At 36.8% G+C, this 22,937-nt stretch overlaps 2 protein-coding genes and 1 non-coding gene across 3 annotated transcripts in view; 2 read left to right on the plus strand and 1 right to left on the minus strand.

The window, feature by feature from the left end:
* LOC129801358 (protein transport protein Sec24A) overlaps window positions 1-22,937 on the minus strand; it is a 34,825-nt gene that overhangs the window by 6,355 nt on the left and 5,533 nt on the right. The window contains exons 2-4 of the mRNA XM_055846298.1: window positions 12,469-13,371; window positions 3,773-3,875; window positions 51-177 (exon numbers count right to left, since the gene is read on the minus strand). Of these exons, the coding sequence (XP_055702273.1) occupies window positions 51-177; window positions 3,773-3,875; window positions 12,469-13,319 (1,081 nt within the window). The 5' untranslated portion in view covers window positions 13,320-13,371. The remainder of the gene's footprint in view (window positions 1-50; window positions 178-3,772; window positions 3,876-12,468; window positions 13,372-22,937) is intronic.
* Window positions 4,175-6,888, plus strand: LOC129801368 (apyrase-like). The gene is made up of 2 exons (XM_055846318.1): window positions 4,175-6,551; window positions 6,615-6,888. Exons 1-2 carry the CDS (start codon window positions 5,784-5,786, stop codon window positions 6,855-6,857), a joined length of 1,011 nt encoding a protein of 336 aa, XP_055702293.1. The 5' UTR covers window positions 4,175-5,783; the 3' UTR covers window positions 6,858-6,888.
* Trnak-cuu (transfer RNA lysine (anticodon CUU)) lies at window positions 22,624-22,696 on the plus strand. The gene has a single exon. It is a non-coding gene; the product is annotated as a tRNA-Lys (tRNA).

A 22,937-nucleotide genomic window follows, 5' to 3' on the forward strand; every position in this document is an offset into this window, starting at 1 on the left:
CCAATATTCCAATAACATCTTCTTGCTAGATGTCTTTTTTTTCTACTCACATTCATTGACCCTGTAGCATAAATTGCATTTCCACTTCTTGGAGTCCACAAAGTGAACAAAGGGATTTATGTATGTGCGACATGCTCGGCATCTCACTATTGTGGAGCACTGAATAACCGGTAGATTCTATAGAATGAGGATTTTTTTTTTCAAGTTAATAAAAAATCAACCAATATGTTTTATAAAAGGTAAAGTAATCATCTCTAAGTTAAGTTACTCTAATGTCGGCTTCAGACTGGAGGTTTAGTCCAGTTCCCGAAGGACTCAAAAATCTGAATAACAAGCAATTTTATTGATTTTTCAAAATCTAATGGATTATTTGCCCTCAATATCCAATCTTAAACAACAATTTCCCAAAAAAAATCACGCCTGATAAGGAATTAGAGGAGTTAAGCCAGATTGCTAAGCCTTATACGGGCTTCAGACCTGAGACTTAGCCATATGGCTTAACTGCTCTAATTTTTCAACAATCAAGATTTTTTGAAAAAATTTACATTAGGATTGGATTATTAAGGACAAATGACGTATTAAATTCAGAAAATGCAATAAAATTGGTTGCTATTTAAGATTTTGAAATCTCCGGGAACTGGACTAAACCTCTAATCTGAAGAGCACTTTAGGTCTGAAGCCCGTATAAGGCTAGAGCACTTTAGGGGTCAATATTTGTAGTATCTGTATCACCGTGGTATCACACTAGAAAATTTCACATTAAAATGTTAATGTGATTCACATTAATTGTTTCTGATATGTGTCCTAATGTGCAATTTTCGTCAAGAGCTTTTAGAAATCGATTCATTTAGTGATAAAAAGTGGACTCGAGTCACAAAAATTGGTTTAAATAGATTAAAATAGCATAAATACGATTGATAATGAATGAGCAAATTAATGAGAAGTGAGCAAATTTATGAAAAAAATTTGCTCATTAAATTTTCATCAGGTACTACTTTATTGCTGTCATTCGGGCCCGTCAAATAATTTCGTCAGATATCTTTAAGATTTCTGCAGAAAATATCTACACCTCTGCCGAAAATCTGCCGAGAAATCTGTAGATATTCCTACGAATTTTATTTGGGCTTGATACAAAATTCGTCAGAATTTTTTGCAGATTTTCTGACGAATCCTGGTGCACACTCTGACGAATTTCTGTAGATATTTTGCCGATTTTCTGTAGATTTTTCTACATTCCAGACTTTCCAGACAGCTGTGTCAGAAAAGATGAAATATTTTTCACTGAAGTTTGCAAAATTCAATAGAGTTATTCTTGGTGATTTCACAGTGTTTATATAAAATAAAGAATTCTGCGACGTCATGTTATAAGTAGAGAATAGTGAAGTGATAATTTTAAACACAGTGTCGACCTAAATTTCGTGTTTTTTGTATCATTCGATTGGCGATTTTTAAGAAATTAGTATTTTTGCTCGCATTTCAATTCAATTTATATATTTTTCCTCAATTAATGCTTCTTTTTAGTTATCTAAAATGTTTAATCGGTAATGCTTGTTAAGTAGAGCATATCATTTTCTTTGTAACTTCTACAGTTTCTTGATAAATCAACGATATTTTTGTTGAGATAATAGAGACTATGCAGATTTTCGGCAAAATTTCTGCATAGGAAATCTACAGAATTTCTCTAAATGTGCTAGAATATACCGTTATAATTCAAAAAACCTCCGAGTAAAATCGGCAGGTAGAGCAATGATTTGTCGGGGGTAATTTCTGCGCCACAATTTTCTCACCAATTTATTCCTGATTAAATTGTGATAAAAAGTAGGGTAAATGTCGTAAATGTCCTAATTCAAAACCATTTCCAAGCGCTTTAATTTTGACAGAAGGTTCAACACATTAAGTATATATTTTTTCTGAATAAAATTACATAAATTTGTTCCTTGACTCTTTTAGAGTGTTACTGTTTAGTGAAAATTCTTTAATATAATTTGAAAACTTCTTAAATACAAGAAAAATACGCGAGCGTAAAATGCTTCTATTGGAAACAAATTAATCCAAATGGAAACAAGGGAAAGTTTCTAATTGGAGACAAACAGTTTAAGTGAAACCACGACGAAAGGCTTACAAAACCTTGTTGAGTAGCTCCTGAGTGTAGGATTTGTTCTTATTCCTGGTCTTTTCTCCTTTCCCATCTAAAACAATAAGAAAATCTCTCCAAAAAAATCATATTTCCGGGATTTCCTATTGAAGAATTTGCAAACACTTCAAAAAAAAACTCTTTTTGTTCAAGAAATAGGTAATTATTTCATTTGAAAACTTCACGTACCGTTAACAATAATGATTAGCACTGAATTTAACTAAAATTAGCCAGAAATATGATATAAATGTTAAACAAAACGAATAAACAGCAATTACCTCATTGTGTTTTTCATTGGAAAACATGGTCGATCGATGAAAAATTCGATGGTGAAAAGGTACACTTTTAATTTTTCTGAGAAATTAACAAATTAAAATTTGTGAATATTAATGGATTTTCGCTTTATTTTGCAGCAAAATTAACTAAATAATGAAATTGTGGTATAGAAAATATATAAATATAATAATTTAGTTTTGACGTTTATAATTTTAACGTTTAATTTATAATTTTGACGTTTCCATTTGGAGTAACGAAAAATTAACATTTGGAGCAGGTTTTGAATTATCTTAAGTTGAAAGATGTGTGGCACTTTCAGTTGGTCTCATTTCCCATAAATGTATACAATTCGCTTGATTTACATGAGTCTTATCTTGAGATAATTATATCGCATCTAAAACTTAGTTTTTTTGTTTCTTTTTGAATAATTTTTATAAAATACTATCAGGTTTTCTAATATATATTAGATCTTAATGTCTCTTAGACAATGTGTCCTCGTTTCAGTAAATTCATCCTATAAAGGTGTAGGAAATTTCAAGACCTTTCATTTTCTATTTATAATAAGTAAAATCAGATCATTAGAATTGGAGTTATGTTCAGGGAAGTACCAAAAAACTGATAAAATGTTTTGCCTAAATTCAGGGGGGGGGGGGTGACAATAGCTCTGAAAAATATGACCAGTTTTAGCGTAAATTTTTTCCTACACGGAGAAAAAAAGAGGGTGCGATTAACATTTTTTCCTCAGAAATTTAACACTTTTTAGGTGTGAAAATATATCAACATTTTTTAATGTTAATTTTACACCTTTTTAAGGATAAAATTAACATGAAAAAGGGTAACTTTAACCCTCAATACACCTAAAAAGGGTAATATTTACACCGATTTTGGATCAATACTACAGGGTAAAATTAACATTTTCGGAATGTTATTTTAACTTTTTCGGATTTCACTCAAGTGTATTTTCGTACACATTTCACGAGATACCTTCAAAACTACATAGATTACCAATTTGGGGTTTTCGGTTGCCTCTTCGTTATTAAATTGGCTTTTATTTTGTATTAGTATTTTTTGCTAATTCATTCTACAATGACAGAAAACAGCTAATAAACTCAAAAGTTTTTTCGGCGCGCTAGAAACATATGGGAAACACAGGAAATGTCATGCCCCTGCCTGAATTACAGCCACAAGGTTAAAATTCTGGCAAAATAGTAATAATTTTCATAGCTTTTTTTTGAGTAAATCAATGAGTAAAATATATTCTGGAACTTAAAACAAAATCACTGCATATTTCACCTAATCATTTAACATTACAAAGCGCTTATATTAATTTAAATTTAAAATGTAATGAAGAGAAACACTTACACTCAGGTCTCTAAATGGATGAATCAGAATGCCTAAAGGAAGTCTTGTCTTGTTTAGCAACTCTTTCGTTTCTGGTACTTTGGTCAAAGTACACCGAAAAATGCTGCAAAAAAAGTAGAAAAAACAAATCATTATTTGACAATTTTTATCTTTGGAGGATCACTAGGAGTATTTATAGAATTTGCCAGGCGACTTTTTCTTTTCCTAATGTCTTTCAAGAGTCATGTACTCATGCGCTTTGGATGGCTCAAACGTGATCTTCTTGAGAAGTCACTTCCAGCCACAACTTTAGACATCTTTATCAGAACTGTCGTCACATGTATTGTTAGTGATCGAAATAGGGGATTGGATGACAAGTTTTGCTGAGATAAGAGTAGAAAAGAGGTGTGCTTAAATTACGACAGATAGATACATTGAATCTCATTCCATCTGATCAAACGTTCGAGTGGAGACAAGTGGTGTAAAATTCTGAGTGTGCTGTGCTTCAACAAAAATTATGACATTTGTGAAATTTTACGGTTTGCTATTGATCTTCACCTTGGTCCAGACATTGTCTTCCGGCAATCTTCTGGAACAGCGACAAACAAAACAAGAATTGTTCGAGGACACATATCCTTTCGAAATAATAGCCGATTTCGATGAGCAAGCTAAATCTGAGGATAAGAATAATACCTACGTATCCAGTATTTGGATAGGATCCGTTCGAGTGATCAATGAAAATCTTCTGGATATTACTTTCTCTGAACAATCCTTTGATATCATGACAAAATACGCACATAACGGAAGAGGAGGTGAACTATCTGAGTTAATTTTCTTCAACGGGAAGATGTATACATTTGAAGACAAAACCGGAATAATCTTTGATGTGTCTAATAATCAATTGATTCCTTGGGTCATATTGGGAGATGGATTTGGCAATGAAACCAATGGCTTCAAATGCGAATGGGCAACTGTGAAGGATGATCATATTTATGTAGGATCCAATGGACTTGAAAACTACGGAGATTCTGGAGAAATTGAGAATCATAATAATTTTTTTGTGAAAAAAGTCGCCAAAACTGGGGAAGTATTTCATGAAAATTGGATTTCCATCTACGAGAACATCAGAAGTACCCTTGGAATGTCTTTTCCTGGTTTTATCATCCACGAAGCCGTCATGTGGTCACCAATTAACCAAAAATGGATTTTTTTACCACGGAAATGTTCTGCTCAATCATACGTAAATGCCACAGTTGATTACATTGGTTGCAATAAGATGATTATTGCCAATGAAGATTTTTCAACGATAGAACATTTAGAGATTCAAGCTATTCCTCAACCATTAGAACGTGGCTTTTCTAGCTTTAAATTCCTCCCTGATTCTGATGAAAAGATCATTGTTGGCCTGACAACAGTGGAAATGGAAACATCTAATAGAGCATTTTCCACTTCCATCATTGCTTTTGATCTTCAAGGGAAAATTCTCTATCCAGAAACTAAAATAGTTGATAAGAAGTACGAAGGATTGGCTTTCTTTAAACACACTACAAGTGCTTCATCAAATATCTTACAAAATTCCCCATTGAGATTTGTGATAATCATTCTTCTGGCACAGATTCTATTTTTCACATAGTAATATAAATTTACACAGTAGTTCTCTTAATCTCTACGTACACAACCACTATTTATTTTGTGAATATTAATTGTTTACTAAAAAATAAAAAAAAAAAATAAAAGAATGTTGCATATTTAATGAGTTACCAAGAGCTTTTGTATCACTCTCTAGCTAGAGAACAAATTACTAGAAATTCTCTAGGCTAGAGTTGCAGAAATGTCTCAATCAAATCATACAAAAACCATACATAATTACTCAATAATCATGTAAATACAGAAAATCTTGTTAAAATGTACAAAAAGAACCAACACATTTGGTTATTAACACTTTTATTATATCCACAATTTCCCTATATAACACACAGAAGTTCTTGAGCCCAATTATTCTGTTGTGGGAAATCTCTTGAACATTTTCAAAATGTTTCTCAAATTTTGTATGGTTGCTTTTGCCATTTGCCTCTCAATAAATCTCTCAGAGGGAGCTCCAAGAAGTGGAACAATCTACAATTTTGCCATTATAGCTGATTTGGATAAAAAATCTATCAGCCCAAAGAATGATAACAATTACAAAAGTATCGTGAAAGTGGGTGAATTGATTGAAGTAGGAGATAAGTACAGTGTCAAAATGAAGAAAGAAGATCACGAAATATTCACTAAATATGCATACAAAGGACGAGGAGCTGAATTATCTGAATTCCTGATTTATAAATGGAAACTTTACACTTTTGATGACAAAAGTGGAATTGTCTTTAGACTGAAAACCAATGCAGACCTCATTCCTTGGGTAACTCTCGCAAATGGCAATGGAGATCAAACTGATGGCTTTAAGGCAGAATGGGCAACAACTAAAGGTGACAAAATGTACGTTGGATCAACTGGAATTTCTTTTACTGACAAAACAGGCAAATTAAATAGCAACTCCCTCTGGATCAAAGAAATCGATCAAGACGGAAAGGTTCAGAGTTTAGATTGGAAAGAAAAATACGACAAAATAAAAAGTGCTATGAAAATTCCTAATGGATTTATTTGGCACGAAGCTGTTAATTGGTCAAAACTCAAAAATCAATGGGTCTTTCTACCAAGAAAGTGCTCAGAACGTCCATTTGATACCAAAACTGAAGAGACTATTGGATGTAACAAGATAATAATTGCCAGTGAAAATTTCGAAATAATCAAATCTATTCAGGTAAGCAATTAATTTGTCAATTTTTATCTTAAAATGGTAAATATAAATTCCTTATTATTACAGATTCGAGGAAAATCTATTAATCGTGCCGCAGGATTTTCTTCATTCAAATTCCTCCCCGATAGTGATGACCAAATCCTTCTTGCATTGAAGACTATCGAAAAGGACGACAAAACTGCTACATACATTACAGTAATTGATATCACTGGAAGAGTTTTAATGCCAGAAATGCAGATCAATAGCGATAAATTCGAAGGAATTGTGCTTTTGAAAAGCACCGAAGGATTTTTGAAACGCAATCAATAATAAAAAAATATATATAATTATCTCAATTTAATCCTTGTGTTTTAACTAAGAAAAAGGATCATTAACTCATTATGAATTAAAATTAATCTAGACTAACCGTGGTATCACACTAGAAAACTACACATTAAAATTTTAATGTGATTCACATTAATTGTTGCTGATATGTGTCCTAATGTGCAATTTTCCTTAAGAGCTTTTAGAAATCGATTCATTTAGTGATAAAAAAAAAGTGGACTCGAGTCACAAAAATAGGTTTAAATAGATTAAAATAGCATAAATACGATTGATAATTAATGAGCAAATTAATGAGAATTGAGCAAAATTATCAGCAAAATTTGCTCTTTGGGTGCTACTTTATTGCAGTCATTCGGGTAGTTTCTGCGCCACAATTTTCTCACCAATTAATTTGTGATTAAATTGTGATAAAAAGTAGTGATAATACCTACTATTTATCGCGCACGAGATGGAGAAAGGACAAAGGACCTTGAAAAAGATCGGTACAGAGGATAAGTAAGAAAAGAGCTAAACAAAAATGTGTTCGATCTACATTTTATATTCCTTCATAAACTTTTAGGATTTCGTGATCAAAAGAGATGTTGCCGAATTAATTGAGGCTGTGCATCAGGAAACCGTCATTTGGGACTACAACTGCCGGGAATACAAAAATAGGGGCAGCCGATCTGATGGTTTTCAGGCCGTTTGCGACAAATCCCTCAGTCGGGATTTGGGTGATATTGGCTACCTCATTTTCGTAGTCTTCTTTTGATTTGAAGCAGCTCTTTAAATTCCTCCGAAGTCATCCGGAGAAAATTATTATGTCCAAAAAAATCGCCCCAGAGAATTTCAACGACACCATGTGAAGGTCGCGTTAGGAGCCAATCTCTCGCCCATAACCTCCTTCTTCTCGCTTAGAGGGTCCTTTTGCACGACATAAAAGTAGTGTAGGGTGGAATCGCCAGTGCCCCACTTCTCGCCATTTATATTTAAATCGCTATTTTTCACGATTTATGAAATAAATGAGCCGAAAAGTTATTTGTATTTTTATTGCTGCTACGTATAGAAAAGAAAAACACTAAGTTTTTGTTTTGAATTCAAATGTTTGAGCAATATTTTAAGCAAGTGCATCGAATCCAATATTTCTTACCAAATATAACAAGTGCCATCAAATTTTCATCGAACAAAATTTACGTTTTTGGATAAATAATCTGTCTGTGCATATTTAATTTTATTCGTAGAATACATAAAATTTGTATTTAGTTTATTAATATTTCATTTAATATAAGATTTATGTAAAAATGAGGCATGGCGGAGAGTGGTAATATTCTAAAATTGATTCACCACCTGTCGCCATAGCCTTTCAATAGGCGACGCTAACTTCACTTCATAGATTCTCAGGTCAAATCTACTTTGTTTACTTTCCGCAATAGTCCTATAATTTGATTTCTCAAATAAAAGTGAAGAAAAATCATTTAATGTGAATAATAATAATGTGATCATGAGGAAAAAAAAAATGCTGAATGTATTCTTTGCATAATATTGCTCAAAATGATCGAGTTTGAACTTTTCCAAGTGGGTGGCGAGAAGTGGTTACAAAACTGGCGAAAAGTGGTAAAAAGTGGCGACGAAGTGGTTATTTTTGCATTGTTAATAAAAAATCAGTTTTTTAAGTAGTTCAGCATTAAATTGGAGAACTACTTTTTTGACGAATCTGGAGTCAATACATCTCAGTAACTTTGCGTCAAATTTGAGATATCTTATAATACGGGGTCAAAAGTTATAATCAAATTAATTTCACATTTTTCTAAAAGTGGCGATAAGTGGTTACTCCACCCTACAGGAGGAAAACTTCCTCTTCTTCACTAAAATCGTGCATTTTCACTCAAACGACTGAAATGCTTCAAAAACAAAAACACTCATCTGACAACTCGTCTACCATCGTGACATTGAGCAATTCTAGCAATGTGTCCTGACTAAATCAGCGATTTCGAGTAGTTCTAGAAGTTTTAATGAGCAACTTTTCACTTTAACTTTAATGTGAAATTGTCTAGTGTGATAATTCCGTAAGGACGGGAAAACTCATAACTGACAATTTTACAAAGTGTTTATATGGTATTTTGAACACTTTTAAATTGAAAAAATATTTATAGTAAGGTGGGGTAACTGGATCGTTTTCCGAAGAGTGCTACTTAAACGCTTGTTTTTGGACTGATAAAATTCTTTTTTACTTCTTCTAAATCCATAGAATTTTTCACTGTTTCATTCAGAAACATAATATAAAAAAATATCAAAAATATTTAAAGAAATTTATAAAATAATGATAATACTGAAATAAGTCAGCATGCACTAACTGGGTAGCCTTTTCGCTAATTCACTTTTAATTAATCCTTTGGATTTAAAATTATTTTTTCACAAGGAAAAAAACAATAAGTGTTTTCAATCAACCAGCTGTCATTAGCGAAAATATCACTGCTAGAAAATTTTTAGTGAAGAACCCAGTTGACATTGAAAGATTACAAGAGAGCAAAAATATTATTTTTGCTTTTTCTCAAACTAGAAAAGTTATATTATGTTACTGTAGTGACTATATTATGGAAATAAAAATAAAAATATTATTTTAAGTGGATTAGTCATAAACGATCCAGATAGCGAAGCGCCCGGATTAGCACACTTGACTATAAAGTTTTTTTTTTTTTTTTGAAAGCATCTTTATAATTTAATAAATCAGGACCTTTACGAAGAATTAAGCTATTTAATAAATTCAAATTGATATGTAAGGCATTCCATAGCATTTAAATTAAAAGTTTAAAATATAATGAATTCATTGAAATACAATTCAAACTTTACGCTTTCATTCAAACATTCACACATAATTGACCACAAACCACACTAAACATTTCAGCACATCTTCTCATTCTTTAGAACTATTTGCATTCTACAACATAATGTAGTCTGTGAGGCATAAAATTGAATCCATCTATTCTCAATACAAATTTCGAACAGAAATACTGGTACTAGAAATTATTATGACGTGACCAACAGAATTCAATTAAATTGTAAGTAAAATTCGACAAATCTTTCACCCAATAGAGACAATTAAAATTCCATGGATTTATTTAGAAATTGAAATTGAATTTGAGCAATTGGTATGAGTCAACATATAGACACTTGAGTTTAAATTTTAATAAAAATATTACGAATTTAAATATTTAATCCTGTAAAATATTTTTATTCTACTACGTTCTCTGATTGTCTAAAAAGCCAGTCAGAGTAAGAGATTGTGTAAATATATTTTAAAGTATTTAATATTTAAATAGATGCACGGATAATGCCTAAGCTTCATGCTGCGGTCTAAACTAAACCTGAACATTTAGTTGCACAATTTCGAAATTTCGCGTTTGTTTAATTTTTTTCTCCACATTATTGATTTATCATATTATAATTTCAAAATTGACATATAAAGAAATTCTCCGAAAATCCCAAGTCCTTATCTCTCATTCTTTAGCCTCTAGTTCTCACAAAAGGATGAACACATATAAATATTACTCAGGATTAAAAAAAAATACGATACGCATATTTTGTGAGAAAAGATCCCCTGAAACCATGAAGACTATATTTTGTTATAAATAATTAAATTTACAATTTTTCGTGCGGCTTGGAATCTTTTAGACAGTTTATCGTCTTTATTTTCTCTAAAATCATTTTTTATATATTTTAAAAACGAATAAAAATGTAGACATAGCATTGGCGGCTTATTCCGGCCACATTCATTCTCATAGTTTCTTGCCCTTCTGGAATTCTTCCAATGGCTTTTTCAGATTATCTTGCTCGTCGAAGCGATATTTTTTATTATTTTTTGCATTGTATAATATCTAGAGTATGTAAAAACTAAAAATTCATGGAAATTTGAGGAACAAAAAATGTGGCCGGAATTGCAAGCTGGCCGGAATTTGGTACACTTACCCTATATATTCTCTAAACTTTTGAAAATCAAAGTCTTATTTGAGATTATTGCTTTACGAAATTGATATGACCTTCTATTTTAATAAAAATACTAATAATGCTGAAGTATTATGTTTGTGATAACAACAACGACTGACGTTTGCAGAATAATTCCGTATCAATAACTTTTTCAGATTAATATAAAAAATTAGCCTTCCAAGAGAAATAATTAAAATAATTTTTTTTGTTTTTAGTTAAATATAATGCATTTACGATATCCAAAAAAGCAAAAATAATAATCCAACTGTTGAAGAAAATTCAAATTAGATCTTAAGGTCTCTACACATTGGGTACAATTTTCTTCAAAAATTGCATTTTTGACAGAATTTTGACGTTTGCACCTACTGTAGTACCTACGTTTGTACCTACTAAAATCGCTCCCAATGTGTAGAGGCCATTAGTCGTATCTTTTAAATTCAAACGCTGGAAGTGCCTGGAAGTGCTTAGAAGTGCCGAAGTTCTGGAAATCACCTATGGCATTTCCAGAAGTGTGGAAGTCTGTGACGCTTTCCATACAAATTTAGGAAGTGCTAGAAGCGGTGTACACGATTTTTCGACTAATATCTCTCCCTTGGCTTAAGAGAAATTTTAAAATTTTTGCAAAGAGACGGTTTTAAACCGGTTTCATCTCTAAAAACCGGGTTTGAAACCGTCTCTAAAATAGGGCGGTTAACCAATTTTTCCAAACCGGTTAACCGTTGTTGGAATCATTAGAAGGAATCGCACCTCTATAAGCTGATCCAGGCTTATCACTGGCTTTTTCTTGAGACAATGCTGAACAAATATACCAACTCAAAAATTGCAAAATTATCAGAAAATTAGGGTAAGTGTGCCAAATTTCGGCATAGTTGCATGCAAGCATCAATGTCTCAAGTTTGAGATGTAATATTTTAAATATAAATTGATTTTTTTATTCTTTCTTTTGAAAGACTGTTGCTTGGAACCTTGTAGACAGTTTGTCGTTTATATTTTCTCTAAAATCATTTTTAATGCGTTTTAAAATGAATAAAAACATAGACATAGCTTTAGTACCCTATTTCGGCCACCTTCATTCTCATAGTTCTGTGCCCTTCGGGAATTCTTCCAATATCTTTTTCACGTCATCTCGTTTGTCGAAGCTACATTTTTTGTTATACTTTTGCATTGTATAATCTCTAGAGTACGTAAAATCTAAAAGTTTATGGAAATTTGAGGAACAAAAAAGGTGGCCGAAATTGCAAGCTGGCCGGAATTTGGCACACTTACGCTATATTCTCTCGAATTTTGAAAATGCAAAAGTCTTATTCGAGATTATTGCTTTATGAAATTGATATGACCTTCTATTTTAATAAAAATACTAATAATGCTGAAGTATTATTATGTTTGTGATAACAAAAATTTCATACGACTACCACCAACGACTGCCCAAAATCTCAACTCAGCAATTTAAACAAGAGCTTTTTGCATGTCTGAGAATCCATGCAAAAATGACAAATTCAACAGTTCGCATTGAGCCAGCGACCTTATCTTGTCATTTTTGTCTCACTTTGTTTGCCTTATCAGGTTCCCGTGGAAATTTATGTGAAAATACAAAAAATCGTCTGGATTTAAAAAATAAAACAAAGCTACTCACTCAGGACTGCAATTGACTGATTCTTGAAATTGCTGATTGAGCCTAATGGTCGGCGGTTGAACTTTCTCCGGTGGCAAGATGTGCCTATTCTCGAGCAAATCCACGGATTCATTGCCCCATAATCGATTGAATCCCGCATGTGTTGCACCCAGACTGGCCACATTATTGCCATAGGGATGCACTTGGGGTTGGTACTGTTGCTGATTTTGATACTGTAGCGGTTGCTGTGGCTGATGACTTTGTCCATTGAACGGTTGCGTATTGAAACCCTGCGGCCGATGGGCTGCTGGCGACGGTACCTGCTGCACAGGTGCAGGGTAATTGGAGTTGAGTGACATATTTTGCATATTTGTGGCCAAATTGAAAGATTGATTGGGCGTAGACGTTTTAAGGGGGGCAAATGAGGGTACTGGAGGAATGCTCCGAGTTGTGGTAACATTGTTGTTGACATTACTCTGACTAGTGGCTGTATTGGCACTCTGTGGCATCCTTTGGGCATTCCACGTACCCACATTGCCTCCAGGAGGTGCCTGAAGATTGGGATTCGGAGCCGGTGGCAGCTGAGACGGTGGGATATTACCACCAAATGCCGGAGATGCTGTTCTTGTGGACGTACCACTGCCATTAACCAAATTCATATGCGGTGGCATCTTTTGTGCCATCACCGGAGTAGTCAAATTGGCCGGAATTGGCTGAGGTGGCATATATGGAAGATTACTGCCAGGCGATGGATAGTACTGCTGGGCCCCATTTGCATTCACTCTAGCCTCCATCTGTGGTGGCACGCCATTTGGCATTCCGTGGTACATTTGCTGTTGCTGCTGCTGCTGCTTCTGTTGATCGTAAGACATCTTTTGCGCACTGTTTGTCGCAAATACTCTACCTTTTAATTAATCGACAGACCTGCAAAAGACATTGAATTCAATTGTTAACTGCACCTGATCACACATATTTTTTTCAACAAAAATATGTATACAAATGTAATAAAATTATAACATAACAATTGTTGTGTAATTTGCGTGAAGTAATAAGTACTCTGGGACACCACAATTTTTCAAAAACTTCGCTTCCTTGTTAATTCAAAATTGCCATACCAGCAACTTTGGGAAAGCAATATTGCAACTATAACAATTCGGATAAAAAATCTTCGATTCATGTTTTATTGAGTTTTAAACCACAAAAAAATTTTCGACGTATCCAAAATTTTATTTTGCTATTTTTAAAACAAAAAAAAAAGCGGTGACAAAGCGTCCCCGTCATTTACCGTTTACCGGAACACAACCGATTTAAATCGATTCATAAATCACTCAATAGATTCCACAAAATAGTTTAGAGTTATAAAAATTATATTCAAACAAAACTTAATTATCGGTAAATAACCGGTTCATTACCGGTTCATAACCGATTTGAACAGATTTATAAATCACTCAAAACATTTCCCAAAATACACCTCAGGAGTAATTTAATTCAATTTCCTATAAAAATTATTTATTGGTTATGAGCCGGTTCATTACCGATTCAAAAGTGATTGAAACCGGTTCAGTTTTATAGGAAATTCCAAGACCTTTCCAACGACCCCAAACATGACCCCATTCGCTTGATAAATGCGCTCTCTAGTGTCTTTTTAACCTCTGGCCTTGAAAAACTGTTAAAGATTTACCGGAAAACTGCTGATGTTCAACTAAATTGCGGAATTATTTGCTTATTTTCAAGAATGTCTCTTCACCTTCTATATCCACCCAAAACTTCCATTCCTCATAACCCGGCTCTTTCTATTACCTGTTCCAGATTCTCATCAATATTTCTCAAAAGTTAAAGAAGATTTCTCAAATTTCCCTACTTCTTGTAACCTCTCTCAGATTCTTTCCAAAGATAACCACATCCCTCAGAACAAACGAATCCAGAAGACTCTTTTACAGGCCCATATAAATACTATTTTAATTTAAATAAAATCACTGCCGAGACATATAACATAAATGAGGGTACTTATGGTTTCCGGATAGTTATTTAAATGGGTGAATCCGCTGGATCGGTCGGCTTGGAGGCTATGGCTATTCCGTCGGTGTGATGGCGCATGTCTCTGGGGCTCAGAGATAAGAAGGACTGCCGTAGGGTGATCTCCTCTCCACAATACTGGCAACAGGCTACCCCAGTCGACCTCCAAGAAGAGACTAATCTTCCCAGAGCAAGGCAAGATACCCCGGAATATCTCAGGGAACTCAGTGGGCTACGGTGGACTTTGTCCGTTGAAGAAGTGAAGGGTTCCGGTGTCGCAATCTCCGATGAAGAAATGATTTTCCTCCGTGGAAAATCAAGCACCGATTCCGATGGGACTTGCAGATCCGGCTCCTCCGCTCCTCCACACACCACTTCTCACCACTTTAGGGATACTTTGGGGGTACAATTCTTCACTCATCACTCCCATCAGGAGGGAATAGATATATCCCCCTCAACACGATAAGAGACAACACACACACACTCATAGACAAAACATCGAATCGCCAATTCCGGAGTTTAGAGTAGAAGCGCAGCCAACTTCACCCAATTATTTCATTTCAAATTTCACCAACTGAAAACGCCCGTAATATCTCCCCTTTCTTCCGAAAAAAAGAAAAGAAAAAAAGAAAAAAATGTCTTTAGGTGCCCGAGGAAAAAATTAGAAGGAAAAATTAGACATCTAAAACTGATCTAAATCAAGGAAAAATTGGAAATCCCATCAAAGCAAAGAATAGCGGTAGAAGACCATCTGTTAGTGTTCGAAAAAGCACAAGAATCGTTACCAAAGGAACTGCCAGAAAGATCAGAACATAAAGAGGGTTCACAAGTCGCCGTATCCGGTAAGATATATATTAAGATAAGTTGAAAGCAAGATTAAATTTCATACTCTTCCCGTGAAGATCTCCTTCCCCCCACCATCCAATGGATACAATCCTCATCTCTACAGGAGAATTTCAGATAGGTTAGGGGTATTTAGGAGTTAATTGCTTTACGAAATAAAAATTCCGTAAATCGGATGCTCAAAATAAAAAAAATAAAAATAAAAAAAATGCCATTGGTAAATAATATACTTAGATTGACTTAATAATTTTCAATTTCTTCCCTCCCATTTCCCCTCTGAGGCACTCTTAGTCTCAGATAATCATTATGGAGAAGAATAATAATACAAAAACAAAGAACGAAAGATCTCTGCTGTAATCGGATAGAAAGGAATAAGATTTTATCAGCCTCCAGAACCGCCCTAGAGGAGTCCGCTGAACCCCTACTCAGCTTCCACAAGTCCACTCGGCGAAGAATGCACACCGGATGTGCCAAAGGGACCAAAAAAAAAAAATAATAAGCTAACACTAGGGACTGTCATCGATATTCCACTACCAGCTTCCACCCAATAGACGGTACCCCCTCACTCGGATGCACCCAACCACGGTACCTTCTCTCTCCATTTGCCGTATTGACTGCGGCGTGTCTCCAACTTTCCATTAACCAGCCATCCGGTCCGATTTCTGTTGAGCTTTTGGCTTGCTCATGTTTGGTATGATCAGCATTGTTATCCGGAATCCGGTGATTAACTGAGACCACTCCGTTTGAGTCTTTGGGGTCTATGGCTGTCCATGAGATTGACTTCAAGGTTGTTGGAGACCGTCCTGCTGCTGCACCAGCGTCGGAACCACTACATCAACTTGTGGATTACTCCGAACAGACTGTCATTGCCAGAACCACCACATCAACCGGTGGATTGCTCTGATCCGCAAGATGTCATAGGGAAACACCTCAGGAGCTTCTTACTGCTCTTCACTGATTTTGGTACCTCATTGTTGACGGAGAGGATTACTTCAGATGATTGCATGCTCTTAACGTTCTGCATGGTGGATGTGCTCATCTGCTAGTTAAGATTTCAGGTGTTCGCCATAATTTTTAGATATAAGGACATCTTGGGAAGGTCTGGTGCAATTCCTCCTTCAAGGTTGCCTTCAGAAAGGCAATGGCCGTTGTGGCAAAGTGGTCGGATCATCCCTCAATGGGTATCAGACTGGCGGGTGAAACGTAGAATAACCTGACGTTACAAGATTATGGGAGCTACACTGACCCCTCTAAACACCGGAATGAACACCGTTTCGTCAGGGTACTTGTGCAACTCTCGGCACCAATCCAGTGTCGCCACAGGGAATGTCTGGAAAGCTTTCATGTTTGAGCATCTTTTTTTCGAAAAGCAGAAATCCGACCGACAATTCCACATTTCAAATTGCCATTAGTAACAGCAAAGAACTTAACGCTCAAAATTTGAAAGATGCAAAAGGAAATAATATCCGAAAGTTATTTTCCTTTTAAATGTAACTTTGATAGATTAAAACGCCGATTTTGAGATTTAATCCGAGACTTCCTGTGCAAGATGAGTACTTATGTTAGGATAAAGGAAAAGGATAAGAGAAACAAAGATAGGGAAGAAATTCTCCGAAAAAAAAATTAAGACCGATTTCTGTTCCGGAAATACTCATTATGAGCAATGTCCAAGCCGCAGCACCCGTCCCCGAAGCACTTCCCTAGCGGAATTTATAAGGCTTCAAGGTGAGCACGGACTATCCGACTAATTGATCCGGTTCCGACCCGATCTTCCGATAATAAACCGATCACACCTTAGAGGCCGTGCGCACAACCTAAAAGGGTGAATACCGAAGAGAATATCAGAAGATATCTCTATCCGACTACTCGAATAGCATAAGCCATTGCTTCCGGAGGAAGCTGTCCGAGTCTGAAGTTGATATTCCGATAAAATTTTTAAAGACCTTGAATGGCCTAAGCCCACATTCCCAAAAGAGAAAGTCCAAGGTAAGATATTTTCCGATGAAATTAGAAAGACCCTGAATGACATAATCCGAACTTCTGAAGGAAGCAGTCCAGGGTGAATGTATACAATGAAAAAAACGGAATGACTTGCCACCCACTCAATATAATACCCTCACTCCCAACATACCGAAAAAAATCAAGAGAAAGATACTAATCTGGCTTTATGTCCTTCTTATGATAACGACCGGTGCTGCCTGTAAGAACATCTTCCAGGTGATAAGTGTCTCCATGACGCGCCGTAACTTTGGCTTTGATCCAAGGCAAAAATTTATGTTGAACGCCTTTAGCCGCATCCGATTGGCCAAAGTTGCGCCTCCAGACTATTTGACCGACCGATAAAGTCTGAGGCCTTTTCCGTAGATTGTAATGTTTTGCAGCCAAATCATGAGCCTGTTTCAATCTTTCCGGGACTAATTTGCGGGCTTTTCCCAATTCCTTTAACCGAGTCTTAAAATCTTCAGGAGGGCGCTGTTTAAGGATATCATACTGTTCCGCGTGAGTTATCATATGCTGACCGAAATTTAAGAAATACGGAGAAAACTTAGTGGACTCCTGAACCGAGGAGTTCACTGCCCCTTGAATTTCGGGAAGATGGTCCGCCCATTCCCTATGTTCTTTCTTAATAAAAGAACGAATAGAAGTGATGATAGTCCTATTCATCCTCTCAGTAGGATTTGCTTGGGGGTGGTAAAAGGGTGTTTTAAAATGCTTTACTCCGTATTGATCGAGCATCTGTTTGAACATATTGGACTGAAATTGGACGCCATTGTCCGAGACAATCACTTCCGGAACTCCGTAGACGCAAAACACAGACTTACATAACGTTTGGACAAGGAGTGGCGTTTTTGCGTTTCTCAAGGGAAATAGCAGGACGAACTTTGAAAACCTGTCCAGGACTACAAGAAGATCGGTGAACCCCTGCCGAGACCGAACCAAGGGACCAACGTAATCCAGACAAATTGTCTGCCAAGGGCGCTTAGCCTCTACAAATTTTCCCATGGGAGGAGCCAACGCGGTGTTAGGCGACTTGGATGCTTTACACACCTCACAATTTCTAATCCAACGCCGTACATCACTTCTCATCTTCGGCCAATAATAAAATTCCCGAAGACGAGTATAGGTCTTAATAAATCCTAAATGTCCAGCCGAGGGATCGTCGTGAAACTTTTTGAGATAATTTTCCTGATCTTGCTTCCCCACAACCAACTTCCAATGGTGTTCAACCACCCCTAGAGAGTTCTTTTCCCGGCAATTTTTATAAAGCTTGCCATCCTCAGTACGATACTGAGGGTGTTTTTGGGGATCAGCAGCTATCAAAGAATACAAGGAATTGTATTATGGATCAGGGAAATGCGTGAGGACATCGACGTTCAAACATCGTGATAACGCGTCCGGTACAACATTCTCGCGGCCTGGTCGGTGGGTTACTTCGAAATCGAAGCCTTGTAACCGGAGAATCCACCGTGCCAACCTACCCTTCGCATCCTTGAGTTTTAATAACCAAATTAAGGCTGAGTGATCCGTTTCCAGGAAAAATTTAGCACCTATTAGGAACTGCTTGAACTTCTCTATACTGTATAAAACCCCTAAGAGCTCCTTCTCAGTAGTGGTGTAATTTTTTTCTGCAGATGTAAATTTCCGAGACATATAGGCGATAACCCTTTCCTCCCCCCCAACCTCCTGAACAATAACCCCCCCACAGCCAAAGTCACTAGCATCGGTTTTTACCCGAAAAGGTTTTGAATAATCCGGTGTGGCTAAAATAGGGGCAGAGACTAACAGGGATTTAAGGGTTTGGAAAGCCTGGTCCGCTTCAGCATTCCACTGGATAGTTGTAGGGTTTCCCTTTAAAAGATCAGTCATGGGAGCGACAACAGTTGCAAAATTAGGGATAAACTTTCTATACCAAGAGAACATACCCACGACCTGACGGACGGACTTGACGGTCGTTGGGACGGGCATCTCTAAAATAGCGCTCACTTTTTCATTGTTCGTCGCAATACCGGAAGAAGATAAAGTAAATCCCAAGTAAGTAAGACTTTCTACGCAGAACTTAGATTTAGCGACATTAATTGTTAGATTAGCCTTCCTCAGGCGACTCGCTACCTCCTTTAACATCTTGATGTGGGATTCAAAGTCAGGTGTGACAATTAGAATATCATCGAGATAATGGAAAACTTGGTTTTCAAGATCATGACCCAAAACCTGCGACATAAGTCTTGCCATGGACATCGGTGAATTTACAAGGCCGAACGGGGTTCTTTTGAAACAATAAAGTTTCCTACCAGGCAATGCAAATGCAGTCTTAGGTTGGCTTTCTTCATCCAGAGGAATCTGAAAGAATGCCTCGGAGAGATCTATCGATGATAAGTAAGTTGTACCCGACAATTGAGACAATATGCATTCAATGTGCGGTAACGGGAAGGTATCACGAGTGGTTACCGAATTAAGCTTTCTCGCATCTAAGCATAACCGAATAGCGCCAGTCTTTTTAACGCTCACCGTTATGGGATTTAACCAAGGAGTAGGTTCACACTCGCGAAGAACTCCCAATTGAACCAACCGGTCAATCTCCTTATCCACGGCACTCATAAGATGTGTGGGAATCGGATAGCATCGCTCATGCACCGCGGGATGATCGCCTGTATCTATGTGATGCGTCACTAATGGAGTACATCCAAAGCTCTCAGGTGTTGTAGCCGGAAGGGCTAAAATTGCCGCATCAACTTCTAATTTTTGTTCAAGGGTCAGACCGTGGGTTAAACCTTCCGCTGTGACTTCGCATAAACCTGGAGGTGAAGCTTGTACAATCTTGAGCCGCCACATCTTAAAAAAGTCTACTCCCAAAATAAGAGGTGAAGATAAATTCGGGACAATTAATACGGACAAAAGGTGCGTTTCATTATTACAAGTAAAGGGTATATCGAACACCTCGGTAGATTCATGGATAAGTCCATCGGCCGTTCGAATAAACACTCGAGATGAGCTCTTTCTCCTCATAAGAGGTGTATCCCTAAACAAATCCTCTGCCATAGGGCCAATACATGTGTGAGTTGCCCCGCTGTCCAACAACCCCAGCATTTTCTTCCCAAAAATTTCTACTGTGGCATATGGCCTAGGATCACCCACATATTCCTTTCCCATGGAAGTGTCATTCACCTCGCACACACTAACGGGTAACGTGGGAAGCTGAAGCTGCAGATTTTCAGACGAAAAATCTATAAGAAGCTCATCCGAGGTCTTGTGTGGCTCATCAAAATCAATTAACGGTGGATCAAACTCATCCAAAAAATCGTCAAATTCGAGTGAATCGGAATATAATGCTTCCTGAGGGGAAACATTATCATAAAACAATTGATCAATAGAATTTAAAGAAGATAATGAATTATTTAAAGAAATTGATTCCGAAAAATTATTAAACAAAAACGAATCGCTTACTTCATCGTCGATAAAGAATTCTATGGGTTCTAAACTCGCATTCTTCTCAATCCCCCCACTGCTTCCCTTCCGGAGGACCGATGAACAACTTTTTTTCGAGGTTCGCGTCCTCCTTACGACCTCGAACCATCTCCCCCCGCATCGCGACAATTAGGACAATTTTCGCGGATTGTGTTCTCCCTCCCACACCCAAAGCATAGGAAGGGGGCTCTCTGAGGTTGTGTGCAATTTTTCACCAAGTGATGGCCTAAGAAGCAATTCACACAGAGGGGATAGCCCGATGACGAATTTGAGGAGTTATTGCGATTTTCCCTCTTGTTCTGCGAAGAATAATTCTTCCTCCAGTTTTGCTGGGAATTGCCGGGTCTCGAGGAAGTTGAAACGGCTGAAACCTCATCGATTTCATTGACTCTAGCACTGCGAGATCGAAATTCAGGGGCGGCGAGTAAAGAATTGCTTTCCACAGTAATCACGGCCTTCTCCAACTCCTGTAAGGAATTAAAGTTCATCAATAGGATAGCATCGCGGATTGGAGGTGCTAGATTACGCCTGATTAATTGGATTTGCGAGCGAGGATCCATGGGGACTTCTAATTCCCGGAAAAGAGAATAAACTTCCGCCAAAAATACCCCCACCCGTTCACCATCTCTCTGTCTGCGATATTCCAGCCTACGTCTCACCGAAAGGTCTCCGTCTAGTCGCCCAAAAGTGGCAGATAATGCCCTAGAAAATTCTGTCCAGGTGGGGAAAAGCTCACATGACCGGTACCAGGTCAAAGCATCACCGGCTAGACACAAATGTATAGCGGAAAGGGTAGAATCGATTGGTACTCTCTGGGTGAGAGCCATCTTCTCCATATCCCGAAGGAAATTCTTAACTTTCAACCCCTTGGAGTCCCCAGAAAAGATAATACCCCAATCCTTAACTGGGATAGGCTTATATGCTTGCCCTCCGCGGACACTAAACCCACCGGATGTGAGATCGACCTCCTCAGTTTGGGACGAATCATTCGGACGACCGGAATTATTCAAAGGGTCAGACAAAGGGTTTTCTGACGTTGGATTAAGTTGATTATTCCCCCCATCCCGAAGATTGTTTAAATCTGGACTGGGATTTTGCATCCTATCAAATCTCGTCATCATAGAAGCCATCATATCGCTAAGACTTCTTATGGAATTTTCCATCTGAGACATTCGAGTTTCCATAGACGTAGATGGGAGACTCGAACTAATAGGGATTGTCAAATTCCCACGACCTCTTCCAGAAGAACTTCCGGATGCCAAAGACTCTGCAGGGGATTGGGGTCTACGATCACGTGGATCGTCTCTTGTGATCACCATGGTTGTTAAAAATGTTCAAAGTTCGACGAGAAAAAAATGTGAAAAAAAGAAAAAAAATTGCAAAATACTGCTATATTGGATAATGAAAGACTTAAATTAACAAAGACCGATAATTATTGAAATGCAAAAATGATCCGAAAATTAATTGTAATTAAAATGCTATTATATATTCGTATAGAAATAAAGCATAGAGAATTAAAATTGTATAGACGAGATAATCCCTGGTACAAAGAGTAGATGGTCCAACCGTTAATCCGATTTGACCAACTGTTACTGCTTTGTACTTCCACAATCTGTGGTCCTTTGGAACTTATAGACTGATAATCTACTGAAGATAATTTTAGGCTCGTAATTTGATATAAGTCCGATTTTTCCCAAATGAGAACGAAATTTAATTATTTCAGACCAGAAACTTATTTTTTTCAGCACACTCCTACACCACAAACAGCACAAAAGCAAACAAATATTAAAATATTAGATTTATCCCAATTAATTATAGAGATTTTTTCTTTTTCACCCTCTATCACTTTTTATTGCCCGGCTAGCTCAGTCGGTAGAGCATGAGACTCTTAATCTCAGGGTCGTGGGTTCGAGCCCCACGTTGGGCGCCAAATGTTAAAGATTTACCGGAAAACTGCTGATGTTCAACTAAATTGCGGAATTATTTGCTTATTTTCAAGAATGTCTCTTCACCTTCTATATCCACCCAAAACTTCCATTCCTCATAACCCGGCTCTTTCTATTACCTGTTCCAGATTCTCATCAATATTTCTCAAAAGTTAAAGAAGATTTCTCAAATTTCCCTACTTCTTGTAACCTCTCTCAGATTCTTTCCAAAGATAACCACAT

This window comes from Phlebotomus papatasi, chromosome 2, assembly GCF_024763615.1.
Source record: "Phlebotomus papatasi isolate M1 chromosome 2, Ppap_2.1, whole genome shotgun sequence".
Lineage (NCBI taxonomy): Eukaryota > Metazoa > Arthropoda > Insecta > Diptera > Psychodidae > Phlebotomus > Phlebotomus papatasi.